Source organism: Chionomys nivalis, chromosome 1 (genome assembly GCF_950005125.1).
Source record: "Chionomys nivalis chromosome 1, mChiNiv1.1, whole genome shotgun sequence".
NCBI lineage: Eukaryota > Metazoa > Chordata > Mammalia > Rodentia > Cricetidae > Chionomys > Chionomys nivalis.
This window is the reverse complement of record NC_080086.1, coordinates 171,628,167-171,644,541: the sequence shown is the minus strand read 5'-3', so window position 1 is coordinate 171,644,541 and position 16,375 is coordinate 171,628,167. Positions and strand designations below refer to the sequence as shown.

General features: G+C 36.3%; 1 protein-coding gene across 2 annotated transcripts in view; it reads left to right on the top strand.

The window, feature by feature from the left end:
- The window catches only part of Mkln1 (muskelin 1), a 122,668-nt gene that overhangs the window by 87,366 nt on the left and 18,927 nt on the right, over window positions 1–16,375 (top strand). For both annotated transcript variants that reach the window (XM_057762666.1, XM_057762674.1), the window contains 4 exons: window positions 1,464–1,593; window positions 10,223–10,370; window positions 11,345–11,459; window positions 13,393–13,532. In XM_057762666.1, the coding sequence (XP_057618649.1) occupies window positions 1,464–1,593; window positions 10,223–10,370; window positions 11,345–11,459; window positions 13,393–13,532 (533 nt within the window). The remainder of the gene's footprint in view (window positions 1–1,463; window positions 1,594–10,222; window positions 10,371–11,344; window positions 11,460–13,392; window positions 13,533–16,375) is intronic.

Genomic DNA, 16,375 nt, shown 5'->3' with positions numbered 1-16,375 from the left:
GGCTCTTTATGTTTTGTTTTTGTTTTTTTAAAAAGAACAACAAAACATCCTCTTTATGTCATGACTTGTTTGGTTACTCTAAAATGAAACCATATGATTCTTGGGCCAGGTCTAATGATGCACACTTGTGATCCCAGCACCTTGGAGACTAAGACAGGCAGACCATGAGTTTGAGATCAACCTGGGCTGTGGTTGTACATGCCTTTAATATGAACAGAGGCAGTGGGAACCTCTGAGTTTGAGGCCACTCAGGTCAGCCAGAGCTTTGTAGTAAGACTCTATCTCAAATAGATATCTGATTGTTTTGTTGATTTGCATGTTAATGAATTCAGTTTCCAAAGTTAACCAGTGAGGTAGTAAAAAGCCTTGTAATTATGAGCTCATGAATTTTTATATACATCACACTTTAAATTCCTTGCTGTCATTTTTAGGGTCTTCTACACACACACACACACACACATTTGTTTTTGCTAAAACAAAGGACAAATCATGAGTTCTCACTGGTAAATCTAATTCAAATTAAGTTTTGTTTTTTTTTTTTTTTTTTACTTAGTCACTTTGGTTTTTGTACTTATTTATCTTTTAAGGACGAAGTCTTATTTGTATTACATTACTTGTTTTCTTTTTTTTTTTTTTTTTTTTTTTTTTTTTTTTTTTTGGTTTTTCGAGACAGGGTTTCTCTGTGGTTTTGGAGCCTGTCCTGGAACTAGCTCTTGTAGACCAGGCTGGTCTCGAACTCACAGAGATCCGCCTGCCTCTGCCTCCCAAGTGCTGGGATTAAAGGCGAGCGCCACCACCGCCCGGCCCCTACATTACTTGTTTTCATCTGTGAAAGTTTTTCAGTTGTCAAAGCTAACAGCAAAATCACTAGTATTTGCAAAATTAAAATTGCTTTCAGTTTAATTTTTAATTTAGTACTTAGGCTATAAGGATATATTATCAAAAAACTGAATTAAAAATTAGTATTATACTTCTGATTGTGGTGAGAATTCTGTTTATACATAAAGTCATAGCTTTATATACAGATGTTTTTTTTTTATTTTATTTTTGCTTGCTTTTAAATTCAGTATTCTAATATATGGTTATAAAATAAAACTAAGTCAAGGTACTTTTATAAATAGCTCTGTGTTTTATTTCAAGCACAAGAAGGGGTTGTCCTTCATTATGTTTTGATTTATCCAATGATATTTCTTGCTTGCTCGCTTATGCTCCCTTTTGCTCTCTGACAGTCCTACAAAGGCAGCAGCCCTTGCTATCTGTCCTAATAGGTGGTGTGCAGGGCCTCGGCAGTGCCTGTTGTGGCATGAAGAGAGCTGCCTCTCCTCATCCAAGCAAGGGAAGGTTATGTGGGATCTCTTAGGAACTACTGTTAAGAGAACTGGAAAGTTGGAAAGATCATTCTGAATTCTTCATGACAACTCCCTTCCTTTTTCCTTTTTTTTTTTTTTTGTTTTGTTTTTTAGAAAAATCGTTGCCTATATGTCTTTGGTGGCCAGCGATCTAAGACCTATTTGAATGATTTCTTTAGTTATGATGTGGACTCTGATCATGTAGACATAATTTCAGACGGCACCAAGAAAGACTCTGGAATGGGTAAGAATATAGAATATCTCTCTCATGCTCTAAATACTTTATTTTTCTTGACAGGGTTTCTGTATAGCTTTGGAGCCTGTCCTGAAACTAGCTCTGTAGACCAGGCTGGCCTCAAACTTACAGAGATCTCTGCTTCCCAAGTGCTGGAATTGAAGGCGTGCTCCACCACTGCCTGGCACTCTAACTACTTTTTATAGAAAAGTGATGTCCATTTTCTTCTCTTTCTAACTGTCCTTCATACTTTGTTTACTTCTTTAATTGAAATAATTTTGAATAAGAGGAATAAACCTCTCTAATTTCATTTGTTTAAAAATATGGGATTTACTATTTCTTTTAAGCAGAAATACAAGTTTCTGAAGTTAACGTGTGTGTGTGTGTGTGTGTGTGTGTGAAAGAGAGAGAGTTAGAAAGAGAGAGAGAGAGAGATCGATCTTAAGAAGTATTCTGCGTTTGCTGATGCTGTCTACTTATTTTCACTGCAGTGAGCTATAGATGAAGCATCAACATAGTGGAGTCTGCTGTTCTAAGGGAGTCTTCATGCAGTCCATTATACCTGCAAGCTTACAAGATGGTCATCTAAGTAGCTGATCTCCTGCTACTAAGGTGGCTCTTTACTAAGCTCATGCACATTGCCCTGGCATGGCTAGTAAGACACCGTACTTACTGTTTTTAAAAGTCTTATTTTGATCCTTTTCAGTGAGCCAACACAGTAATTGCTTTACCAGTAAATACTATATAGAAGAGTCGATTTGATTAAGACCCAGTTTGGCACTGGGGTTAGAAATTAGCTTGCTTTTCATTTTAGCTGGCATTTATTTAAAAAGATCCTTTTATCAATGGTGCTTTTACAAAATACATTTTTAAATACTTGTGTCAGAGCAGCGGAGGTAACTGTGTCAGTAAAGTGCTGTTGCACAAGCATGAGGAGCCCAGTTCAGATCCCCAGCACCCATTCAAAAGCCAGGCATGGTGGTGTGTGTCTGTAAGCCCAGTGCTGGGGAATAGAACAAGCAGATCATTGGGGCTTGCTGATCAGCCAGTCCAGCTGGATCAGTGGGACTCTGTCTCAGAAAACTAGTAAGTTAGAGAACAGTAGAAGAAAAGGCCTAATGTTGAGCTCTGGCCTCCACGGGCACTAAAACACACGTCCACCACTCACCACCCCTAACACACATATAGCCACAAATACATATGTTGTAGGTATCATTTATTTATAAGCAGTATTTTGAGTAAGCCTCTTCTTTTAATTAAAGTAGTTATTTACAACTTTGTTATCCTTAGTCACAGCTATGACTAGCAAAGTTGTGGCCGTTCTTTTTGTTGTCGTAATTAGAAAAGTAATGATCTTATGGTGGAGAATCTAAAACAACACCAAAAAACAAGCCAGAATGATACCAAAAAAATCTTAACCATCCAGAGATAATATTGACATTTGATGCATCTCATAATCCTTTATGAGGGTATTTGTATCAAATTTTATTTCAGATATTTTAAATTTTATATTTAATTTTTGTGGTGTTTTTTCTTTATCATAGTTTTATTGCTGAACTAAAAGTAACAGAAAGACCAGTCACCTCATTCGTTAGTCACTGCTCCAGCCAGTTCTTCCAGAACCAGAACTACAGTTCTGCTGTGCATTGTTTGAGTTTTTAATTGGTTTATAGGGAATTAACCACACAAAACAAGCAAATCCATTGATTAACTTAATAATATTTATTGTTGAGTATCTCAGTTTTTTCCAGAAGGTGTCCTCACCACCCTCAGGGGGCATTGATTCAACCAGTAACCTCAGTTTTGTAGCATGTCTCTGCCCGTTGCCACTTTATTCTGTACTAATCTGAGATGTCTCACCCTTTCGCCCTTTGTCTTCTTCTCCCCATCTGCCTACCTCTTCCCAGCCCATTCTCTACTGCGTGACTCATGAAGGACAGAACCATAGGCCTAACGTTTAATTTGTAGATGGCTTTTGATCACCTACCAGGTGCCATAGACAAACTAGGCACTAGGAATACAAGTATGAGTATGGGCTTTGTCTTTATACGCCCTTTTTGTTCATGGAAAAGACAAGTAAGTTGATCTGACTTTTTGATTAGAGCTAATTCTGATAAGAAGAATCTTTATAAACAGCCTGCCTGCATGATGGGCTGAAGCTTGACCCTGCAGCTTGTACTGCTTGTTTCATCAGGACCAAGTAGTACCTTTAGAGATAACATGCGTTTTCTTGTGTTTGAACTTCTACTATGCTATTTCCCTGGGTTTTCTATCTTACCTCTAAAATCTAATTTTGGTCACCTCTCATATTTTACCTTGTAGATTTTGGTCTCTTGAAATTCTTTCCTAACACCTCAAGATAGTTTAGGAACTAAAGCATGTGGTTCTGACCTTAATTGCTAACACTATTACAGATGCAATCTTGACTCTGCATTTCAGAGGCATTATGAAACTCTGGGGGAAGGACACATCCATAAATCTCCTTTTAAATCTCCTTTTAAAATATCCTGCACAAAGTTAGATTATTCAGAAAAGCTCACATCAGGAAGTATTGTGTTTGCATAGAATTATTTTTACCTTACTTTAATCAGCGTACACTTAAATTTTATTTTATCTTACTAGGGCACTACTTATCTTTTAAGACACTAAAAATTTTTTTGTAATGAAGTGGAACACTATTGAATTTCTCACATTATTAAATGTTCCTAGAAAATACCCATTATGCAGATATTTGGTAATGTATTAAACCATTCCAGTGCTTATTAGCTGGTTTTTTTGAAGTATTTATATTTCAGTTAATTACTGTAATTTGAAATAGACTTAATATATAATTATAAGTTTGTATTTCACTCATGTGGGTTATTTGATTAAGACTACATTTACAATGTGAGTTTTACATTGTATTGTTTGAAATCACAGAGGAGAATTTTTAACAGTTGAGATCCCCAATTAGAGACAGTTTATCTCTTATAGCAAAATTGCTGCTTTCTGTTGATGTTTTCCATGTGTCAAGCACTGTAAGATCTCTAGCCATTGCTCTTTATAATTATTTAACTATATTATCTTAGATTTAACATCAATATCTAGAAAGACAAATCTTTTTATTTTCTAACTTGGCTCGGTTTTTTATTTTCTAACTTGTGTATAACAGTTTTGCTCTTCCCTTAGAAGAAAATTATAATTTAAATTAGCGGATGGTAGTTGCTTAGAAAGAAGGAGATTTTTTAGCTTTGTGTTTTTAACATCAAAATTCAATATGCTAAAAGTTGGTCTATTTCTATGTTGCCTTTGGCATTAGTGCTGTGAGCACAAGCAGTTTAGCATACTTCTCACATGTAAGTTCTGTGTTTACCAGCACTTGAGAATTATGTTTAGAAGATAATTTGTCACCTGCTTAGCTTTGTAAATTGCTGTAGAGCATCTGTGTTAGAGCGCTTCTGTTTGGTTGAGGCCAGCAGTGTATGTGAAGCCTTCCCGATGTTGCAGATGCATTGGTGATGCAGAGCTCCTAGGGTCTCATCCCACTAATGTAGTAGCTTCCTGTTTACTTCTTTTAGTTTTTAAATTATGTCTCTTCTGCCTTCCCATACTTGCCACTCTTTATTCCATGTGTTCTAGCTATTGTAGCAGATTGATGTATTTGATACAGTAAGTTGAATCAAAAGACTTGATCTCTCTTCATCTAGGTCTTCACCATTAGCAAAATTGTATAACTTCTCTGGACCTGATTATCCATCTAAAAATGAGAGGGTTGATTCAGCTGAGCTCAGAGTTTCATCCATCCCTGAAAGTATTAGATTTCACCCTTTTTTTTCTCTTATACCAGGGTGGTATGAATAATGTCTGCAATGTCTTGGTTTTCTATCAGTTTACTTTCATGAAAACCTTAAAGCAAAATTATCCTTTAATTTTCCCCATGGGACTGTGTTTATTATGCTTATTGACATTAAAGAAAGCAAAAAGATGAAAGAAGTTGCTTTGGATTTGCCCCTTTCACATTATTCCAATGAGCAGGACCAAGTCTGGCAGTACAGAGACTCCCAGCTAATGACTTGTTATTCTTAATATTAATTACTAAGTTGGAATGATAATTTTTCTTGTTCCATTTTTTGAGACAGGGTCTTATGTAGCCCAGACTGGCCTCTAACTGGCCATGTAGTGGAGAATTTTGATCCTTTTGCCTAACCTCCCAAGTGTTGGAATTACAAGTGTTGGAATTACACCACAATACCTAGTTTATGGAGTACTGGGGATTGACCACATGGCACACATACAAACATAGATGCATGCAAAACACTCATACAGATAAAATAAAAAAGTCTTTGTGAGAAAAATAATAATTCACACTGTTATTGCCTATTTAGAAGCCACCATCCCTTTTCCTTTTTATTGTTTTGTTTAATGGCACAGTACCAGTGCCAGGGATGAATCGTAGTCACAATCTGCCATCATTAGCCTTTCACAGATTATGTCACTTTACTGTGTCAGTTCTGGCTAGCCACACATGGCAGTGTTGTATGGTGTTTAGAAAATGTCCTTTCTAATGACAATAGAGAGGTGCTGAAGGAGTCCATTCCATCTCTTAAATGCTCTTTGTAAGTGTGTGACACTTAGAGCTGGAGCTAGCAACTTTGAGGAAAGATGGGCAGACCAAGAACATTGCAGAGGTGTGAATTTAACATTTTAAGTTAGTTGATCTGTTAGGACAATCCTGGAGTTGGCACAGGTTACTTGGGTTTCTCTGTGTCTTGGATTTGAAAATAGTCTAACAGAGAAACCATAGAGAGCTGTCTTGTTTCATGTTTCTTCAGTTGTGAAATTGTTCTTTGCCTATGTCTTAGCTAAAGAAATTAGTAATGAGTATGTTCTTTGGACCATGAAGCAAAATAAAGGTGATATTAGTTCATTAATTAATAGCATAAATTTCTTCAGAAAATGAGAAACTTCAAAAATATTTTCTTTCACCTCCCCCCACCCCCCGTTGTCTTGTAAGTAGAAAATTCTGGCATCCCTGCTTATCTTCTGGTCAAACCAAGGAAGGAGAAACAAATAACATTCAGACTCTCACTACTTTTGACTTCTTCTTTTATTAGTCCTGTTTTAAGTTTAAAGATGCTAACAAAAAAGTAGAAAAAATGTGGATGGAAGTTTCTGTCCTGCCAGGTCTTGCAGCTGTTCAGTACCAAAGAAACACACAGAGGCCTGTTATTAATTATAAACTGTTTGGCCTATTAGCTCAGGCTTGTTATTAATTAGCTCTTTCAGCCTAACTTAACCCATAATTCTTGTTCACATTTAGTCTCATGGCTTGGTACCTACTTTCAATGAGGCAGTCTCCTTTTGCTTTCTCAGCATCTGGCTGGTGACTATCTCTGCCTTTCCTCTTCCCAGAATTCTCTTAGTCTGATTGTCCCATCTATACTTCCTGCCTGGCTGTTGGCCAATCAGTGTTTTATTAAGCCATTACGAGTGACAAGTCTTTTTTTTTTTAAATATTTATCTATTTATTTATTTATTTATTTATTTATTTATTTATTTATTTATTTATTATGTATACAGCTATCCAGAAGAGAGCACCAGATCTCATTACAGATGGTTGTGAGCCACCATGTGGTTGCTGGGAATTGAACTCAGGACCTTTGGAAGAGCCATCTCTCCAGCCCCGAGTGACAAGTCTTTACAGTGTACAAAAGCATTATCCCACAGCAGGAAATTTGAAGCATTATTGTAATTTTTAGACAGACCAAAAATAACAGACTGGCAGATATTTGCTGTATAATTCCTGTTTTCAGTGTTCAGAAAGTGTGTTCAGAAAGTGTGTGGGATTAATTTGTGATCTCAGGCAAGTGTACATTCAGAATGTGTGCAGTATTAACTTGTGATCTCAGACAAGCGTGCATTCAGAATGTGTGTGTGGTTAACTTGTGAACTCATTTACTTATCTGCTTGATTCATTTCTTTCTATGAGTCAGTGTGTAGAGACTGGTGAAAGTTTCTGGCATTTGGTCAAGCTTTTTAAATTTGTAATACATGTGATTTAAAATGCTTTTCATTTAAGCAGTTGAAATGAAAAGCATTTTAAATCACATGTATTACAAATCTCTTATATCCCCCACACACTGTCCCTGCCACCTCTTAAAAACTATTAAAGTAAAAATACAGCCTTGTTTTCTTCTTGGGAAGAAATAATACAAAAGACCAGATTAATAGTTATGGAATGTTAGGATAAAATACTCTTTTTTTTTTTTTCTTAACCTTTGGTTCTTTTGGAGTTTTGATTTTTATTCAGTCCAGTTTTTGGTTTTATTATTATAAAAATGGTGCATTAATTAATAATGAAGGGTTCAAAGAATGTAGGATGTTTTGGTACAAAGCATTATTTCCAGAGTAGTAAGCTAGCATAATCTGCTAATTTCTTTACCCAAATTCAACTGAGGAGTAAAAATGAGAGGCAAGTGGAGTCTTAAAAATGCAGTCTAAGTGATCCAAAGCAGCTCTCTCCGAACTGCTTTGAATTATTAATTCTTGGCCCCTCCTTATAGAAGCACATAACAGTAGCCCATTCATTGTCAGAATCCAAAGAGCATCATTGTGCAATGCAGGTGACTTTGCTACTGTTCTGTTGCCTTGGCAAGATACCATGACCAAGGCAACTTACAAAAGAGTTTAATTTGGGATTCATATTTCCAGAAGATTAGACCCCATGACCATTATGGCAGGGAACCTAGCATTAGGCAGCTAAGAATGGCACTAGAGCAGTAGCTGAGATCCATAAACGGGAAGCAGGGACAGAGAGATACTGGGTGACCCCCAGTAACACACTTCTTCCAACAAGTTCACACCTCCCAGTCCTTCCCAAAGAATTCTACCAACTAGAATGAAGCATTCTCATTCAGATGACCACAGCAGGAACTCGGGTTATTTCTTCTACTTGTCTCTTTCAGTGACTGGCTCCTGTTTTATTCACCCAAAGGGTTGAAAAAATGTCGAATCCTCATGTAGGAATTTGTTAGTACACAGAAGTGGTTGACGTTTTTTTTGTGGATAGACTTCACTCTGTTACAAGGAGCTGGGCCCCTTGTTTGTCCCTGTTAGCTTACACCCGAAATAACCACACAGAAACTGTATTCATTAAAACACTGCTTGGCCATTAGCTCTAACTTCTTATTGGCTAACTCTTACATCTTAATTTAACTCATTTCTATTAATCTGTGTATTGCCATATGACTGTGGCTTACCAGAAAGATTCCAACCAGCGTCCTTTTCAGACAGAAGATCCATGGAGTCTCTCACTCTGCCCTTCTTCCCAGCATTCAGTTCTGTCTTCTCCGCCTACCTAAGTTCTGCCCTATCAGGCCCAAAGCAGTTTCTTTATCCATTAACCAATGAAAGGAACACATGAACAGAAGAACCTCTTACTCCATCACTCTTTTACGACTCTTCCCTTGTTTTCCATAAACTCACTGATACTGGTTCAGTTATGGCCTCTGACTTTATCTTATCCAAAAGAATATATTGCTCATTCTCTGAAAAACAGTATCTCCTCACAGACCAACATGAATAGACACTAGAGGACAATAGCTGTCTCAAAAGAAATCAGTAAATTCACAACATATGTAATCAAAAGCAAAGTATATGAACCATGAGTCTAAAGAAAACATGGTCAGAACTTCCATATTCAGTAATTTGCCCAAATGAAGAGCACAGTCAGAAGCATCTATTAAATGTTGTATAGGTCTTTTAGAAAACATGCATGGAATTGTTTTATTGTCTTTAAACATGTAACTTTACAATAAAAGTGATAGTGTAAATATTAGGGGAGGTGATAAATGACATAACCACAAATATGACCACAGCAAAACTGAGAGACTACAAACATTTTGTTGACCTTGTAATCAATGAGGGCAAGATTCTGCAAGGAGAAATAATGTGTGTAGTGAGTGTATTAAGTACTTTAAAAGCCAGTCCTGGCAACAGCCCTCTACCTCTCCTCAACCCTAGTCTTGATCTTTAATTCCCGAGTGCTAGGATTATAAGGGTGTATGTTACCTTGCCTGCATAAAATGTGTTGTATCATGGTTTCAATTTGTACTTCTTAAGGACTAATGATATTGAGTACTATTTACTGTGCTTGACCAATTCTGTGTATTCTTGGAAATGTTTTACCTGTTTTAAAATTAAGAATGAGTTATAAATTATTTACCTTGTACACAAGTCTTTTAGATATATGACGTACAATTCTTTGCTCACACTATATAAGTTGTCTTTTTATTTTTAAAGTTGTTTGCAACTCTCGTTCTGGTGCTTGCTCTTGTGCACATATTCACACTTGCATGTTCTCTTTCTCCATCCCTCTCTCCCCCTCCTCATTCCTTCTCCCCCCACCACTTCTTATTTGTGTGTGTGTTATATATATATATGTTCTACTTTAGATACCAAGAATCAAGTACTGAACAAAGCAACCTCTACCTTTATGTCACTCACATTCTAGAGCAGAAAGGAGGCTGTACACATGTTGTTTAATACAAAAGACTGTGGGGTATGTTAAAAGATAAATGCAGTGGGTATATAGAACAAAATGAAGATCTGCTGTTTATTGTAAATATTGTAAAAATTTATGTATTCCTTCCATTTTTAGTACCAATGACAGGATTCACACAGAGAGCAACTATTGATCCAGAACTGAATGAAATACATGTCTTATCCGGACTTAGCAAAGACAAAGAAAAAAGGGAAGAGAATGTCAGAAATTCATTCTGGATTTATGACATTGTGAGGAATAGCTGGTAAGGACTCCTGTCTGTGCTGAAATTCCAGTAATATATAGATGAAGTTGGTTTATTTAAATATGAGCAGAATGGGAGCAATGTGTTAATTCATGATATTGAAAGAATATTAAGTTTTGTGACATATTTTGAGACAAACTTATTATATAGTCTCAGCTGGCCTTGAACTCATGGTTTCCTTGCTTATGCTTGGAATTATAGTTGTGAGCCACCCCACCTGGCCTAAAATATCAGTAATGTAAAGAAATCAGTGTCGTTGATAAGATCAGTACTTGTGTATACAGTAACATTAAATGAGTGGGATTTACTCTGTTGTTCACTTTATACTTCCTGTCCTGGGGCTTTAAAGAGTTGTATTTTGCTGTAAGTTACCACCAAGTAGCTAGGTAAAGTTGAAACTTATGTTCTGCTAAGATCTCCATGTGCTAGTGCTGCTGAAGGGTAGGTTTGACTTAGTATTCCTAAGCCAAGGCTTGTCTCAGAGCATCTGGCAGAGCAGATGCTGCCTGTTCTGCTTGGGAAACAGTTACAGAAGATCCAGCTCTCGTACTCAGTGACAACAGAAATACTTCCAAGAACCAGCTCCATTTTCTGACAATATGCTCAGCTACTGTGGGATCTGTTGTTTTCTGAGTAAGACATTTTGTTTGCATTCAGAATGAGAATGCTTGAGTCTTCTGCTGTGAGTACACAGTAAAACACATCTTCACTTTTAGCCCTTCGTGTATACAATTCCTGTTTCCAGGCACAAGATAGCTTGTTCTGAAGTGAGCTATTTTGAAATGTCATATCTAGTTCTAACAAGTGCATGTCCCTTTATGAGAGTTACTGACTTTCACTTGGATGTGAACAAGTGTACATTTTTTGTGTTGATAATTGGGCCTTGGCAATTAGCTTCCTGCCTACGAGTGTATGAACAGTGTGGTTGCTGCTGATCCTTTGAAGTACAGTGTCTTAAAAGCAGTGTCTTCCAGGTCTTGTGTCTATAAGAATGATCAGGCTGCAAAAGATAATCTGAGCAAAAGTCTTCAGGAAGAAGAACCATGTCCAAGGTTTGCCCATCAGCTCGTTTATGACGAATTACACAAGGTGCGTGAACCACTTTGCCTGTACATTTTCAATGGACTACAGTCTGAAAGTATTCCTGAATAGATCTTATTTCTGATTGTTTTTTAAGTGTATTTGAACAGTTTTAATATAGAGGCTGACATTTAACAGCAGGCATTCAATATTATTCTTTTTAACACCTCTCTGTACACATAGGGATTGAATTCAGGACCTCACACATGCTAAGCAAGCACCCTACCACTGCACTGTATATCTATTCCCAGCCCCTTTTCACTTTTTATTTTGGCGTTGGATAAGTTGCCCAGGCTGTCCTTGAACTCACTATGTAGCCCATGCAAAGTTTGCAAGCCTCCTGCATCAGCTTTCCAAGTAGCTAGAGTTGCGGGACTATCTCACTAGCCCCAGTTTTTCCTAGAATTATTCAAGAAAATAAACCTTTTGTATGGTCCATAATAATTCTTGGCACTTTTCATCTTTTGTATTGTTTGTTTTTTTTCCTCCTCTGGTGCAGGTTCTTACTATGTAGCCCAAACTCAAGATTCTTCTGTCTTAGCCTCCCACATGTTGAGATTACAATTGTACACCATAACATATTTTCTGATCTGAAAATTATCAGCAAATTCTATTTTATTCCATATAACCAATATATAACATGTTTCATTGTATATATTGTGGATATCCAAGTATAAAATTCAGTGTTTTGCATTTTGAAAAGGAATAAGTATATGACTTCCCAGGCATTAGATTTTCCAGTTGTATAGGAAGTCATTTCTTCTATGTACTTCTTATATAAGTGACCTATCTACCAGCATTATGAAAATAATTTTTGTATCACTAAGTTTTCAGAGTAGTTTCTATAACTATTTTCTTTAAATTGGACGTGTAATTTAGCAACTAGACTCAGATTGTATGGAAATAATTTTTTTTCTGTTTAAGGCGCAGATGAACATTTAAAATCTGTGCTGTATATCTTGAAACCTTCAGATAAAAGACAACATGGAAGTGAATATAAGCCCTTACTCCTAGAGTTTCTCAACTTAAAGGGTTATTGGAGAATTTTTAGTCGGCTAGAAATAATATTTATTTTGTAATACTATGAATATAGATGTTTTCAAATTTCAGGGAAATATTTTAATGTTTCGTATAAGTATAGAAAAACATTGAGGGGCTGGAGAGATGGCTCAGAGGTTAAGAGCAGTGATTGTTCTTACTAAGGTCCTGAGTTCAATTCCCAGCAACCACATGGTGGCTCACAACCATCTGTAAGGAGATCTGGTGCCCTCTTCTGGCCTGTAGGTATACATGCAGACAGAACACTGTAAACAAAATAAATAAATCTTTTTTTTAAAAAAAAAAGAAAAACATTGAAATTATACTTGAATGGTGAAATCACTATTGTAATCCTTTTACATTTCTTGTTTGGCATTAATTGAACAATGAAATAATACTCTGAAAGTTATGTATCTCTTTTACTATTTGGCATTTAGGTTAAATCATAGTAAGATGTTAAAGTTTTTTGCTAAAGTTTGAATATACTCTTAATCTTCAATGATTCTATTTAAAATTCATGTCAGAATTCTTTTGAATATAACTTTTTTTATTTTGATCAACACTTGATTAACTAGATAACCCTTTTATTTGTAGTTCTTTAAAATATGTGTTGGATTAGCTTATTCCTACCATGGTTTTTGTTTCATTTCCATTATCTTTTTAATTTTAATAGTATGATTTTAATACACATGTAGTTTAGGAAAGTACTTTAAAGTAAAATGGAATGGAGAAAAATCATGGGAAACCTTTGGTAAGAATGTATCAGTTTAAAAAATTGTCAAATGAATAAGGCAAAGAGAGTTAACTATCATGTACTCCTGGTAAAAGAAATTTCCTTATGAGTACTCTAGTCTTTTGAGTATGTATGAGTTCTTTAAATCCTGATTTGTCATGTTTCTTCTAGGTTCATTATTTATTTGGTGGAAATCCAGGAAAATCTTGTTCTCCAAAGATGAGACTAGATGACTTCTGGTCACTGAAGTTGTGTAGACCTTCAAAAGACTACTTACTGAGGCATTGCAAGTACCTCATAAGAAAACACAGGTATAAATATAATTTACTAAGCTGGGTATGGTAGCTCACACCTTTCATACAACCTCTCTAGAGGTAGAGGCAGGCTGATCTGTATGAGTTCAAGGACTGCATGGTCTACATAGTGAGTTCAAGGACAGCCAGAGCTACACAGTGAGATCCTGTATCAAAGTACATTTTTTCTAACTAAAAGTCTTTAGTTAGCATTGTCAGCTGCTCTTGATATGGCTTAGCTGTGGGATGCAGGTCTCGCATAGTTACTGTAAAAGAAGGTAGTCACGTGCTCTGAAGATACTGAGTTTTGTAAATGTCAATTTATTTTTGCTTTATTCTTTCAAAAGAACATACAAAGTAAGGATACATACAGGTGTTAATTTTTTAATATGCAAGTAAAGTTTTCTAAGTATTAGTTGAAAAAATATCGATTGCCTAATAATTTTAAAATTGTGTGATTGATTAGACATGATTTAGTCTTAGTAGCAAGCCACTAAAAATGTAGAAATGTGCAGTCTTAGGTGCTAAATTATTGTTTGGAAGAAGATCATCGTTTATTAATTACTGCATGTTGGTCTCTGATTCTTAGTCTCATAATTAGTTAATAGAGTGGAGACTACCACTGTCACTATTTTGTCAAGGTGGAAAACTGAGGCAATTTTTGAATGACTTACGTAACTCAAAAGGTCACTCATCTGAAGTAGCAAAGCTAGGGTTTGATCCTGACCTTTCTGACTACAGAGAGCTTTATGTAACCATTGCATGTGGTATCTTTGTGAGTATACATGTACACATATGTGTGCATTTTTATGTTTATCACATATACTTACGTGTTAGATTATATGTAGAGTATAATTGCCTAAAATGTCTGCATATGTATAAAGCAAGTCTGTGCTTTTTTTTTAACCATATGTTTAATTATTTATCTTTCTCTACTTTCATAAGTTGTATTTTAGACAAATTAATGCAGAAACCACTTTTAGGCATCCCTGTAAATAAACATGTTTATTTCCAATAGGATCTCAGAAAGTAGCAGATGAGGCTGAATGGACAGAAATGGGGACAAATTCTGCAAGGCTGCAGCTTTTACTCTGAGAAATAGGAGTTGTTAGATTTTCAGAGATGAGTGACACACTCAGACTTACAAAAAACAGGGTATAAGGTATATAGAACTCTTCAGAAACAGTAAGTTTATACATCCGGAAGGCTAAATTTAGTTTGGGAAGCTTTTATGTAACAGGGAAATCATCTGTGAACATTTGAAGAACTGGCTTGAGCTGACATTATATCATTTAGTCATCAGCACAGGGAGAGTGTGCAGAATGAGGAGAGGAAAAAGGAGGTTTGTTGTTGTCTGGAGGCACACAGCAGGAGAGATTGAAAACGGACCATAAGTTTCTGGATGAACAGTGAAGGGTCTGCAATAGAAGTATGGATTTGAAACAAAGAGGTGTTAAGGGTGACCCTGGAACATTTATCTACTACATTTGTCAAATGGATAATGGAAGGCCTACTTTAAATGTTTGAAAACATGTAAACCTTTTCTTCTGCTAAACTTTAGCCAAATTTAAGAGTTTCTTATATACATAGAATAGAAGCTTGTTTCTATAAAGTGACTAATACATTTTGATAGAAATATCATACTTATTGGACAGTCTTTAATTATATGCACTACTAGGGTGATTTGTTTTTGTTTTTCTTGTGGAAAGTTACTTCTTCTATTTAATTAATGTATAGATTTTGAGGAAAAGAAGTGTCTTGTGAGCAAAGGATATAAATAGTGTCACCATTAACTTTTCAAATAATATTCATCTTCTAAACTTGATGATGTTTTATGTGTAGAAAGAACCAAGACTTCTTAAAGCATTAAATTCATGATTAACAGTAGAGAAGAACTGTTGGTTAAACAATTCTAGACCACAGAAGCACCTTTTTACACATAAAGAAGCCCAGGATGGAAACAACTAAACTCACAAACAAGAGGGCAGACAATTTCCAGGAGGAAACTGATTTCTTTACTGAACTTAATAGAATGGAAAGTAAAGTTTGAGTTTATTTCACAGTGCAGAGGATTGGGGTATGCCTATGGTATGTCAGTTGAAACAGTTATTTTAGCAATAGCCCAGGCATCAAGGTACTTCTCTGCATTATAGTAATGAGACCAAATGGAAAGTTGTGTGTGAAGCTAGAACAGTTTCGGCAGCTTTTCTGTGTGCTTCATTGTGTCCTCTTTTTCAGCTGACTTCTTCTGACCTTGCTTTCCCTAGGCCTCAGAACCTAGGCAGGCAGGCAAGCTGGCTGACTGATTGACTATTTTATGACTTCAGCCTACTCCCTCCTCTATGTCTACTTTTTATATGTCCTTCGTCTTAGTTAGGGTTTCTGTTGCTATGAAGAGACACGTGCCAAGGCAACTCTTATAAAGGAAACATTTAATTGGGTGACTTACAGTCAGAGGTTCAGTCCGTTATCATCATGGTGCTTGCCCTGTGGAGGCAGAGATGGGCTAGAGAGATAGCTGAGAGTTCCGCATTTTATGCAGGCAACAAAACCCACCTCCAGTGACACATTTCCTTCAACAAGACCACACCTATTCCAACAAGGCCACATCTAATAGTGCCACTCCCTTTGGGAGCCACTTTCTTTCAAACCACCACAGCCTTATATATCCACCTTTTGGTTCTCTTAAGGGAGAGTTCTTTAAAGAATGTCCCTTTTGGGAAGGGTTCTGCCAAGCCACTCGATAAGCTGCTGATCAAGCTTGAGACAATTGCCTTTGGCTCAGGTACCAATACCTTTATCTAATCTGTTGTGGATAAGCTGGTAGAGTAATAGACCTCTGCTAGGGGTCTCTTATCTGA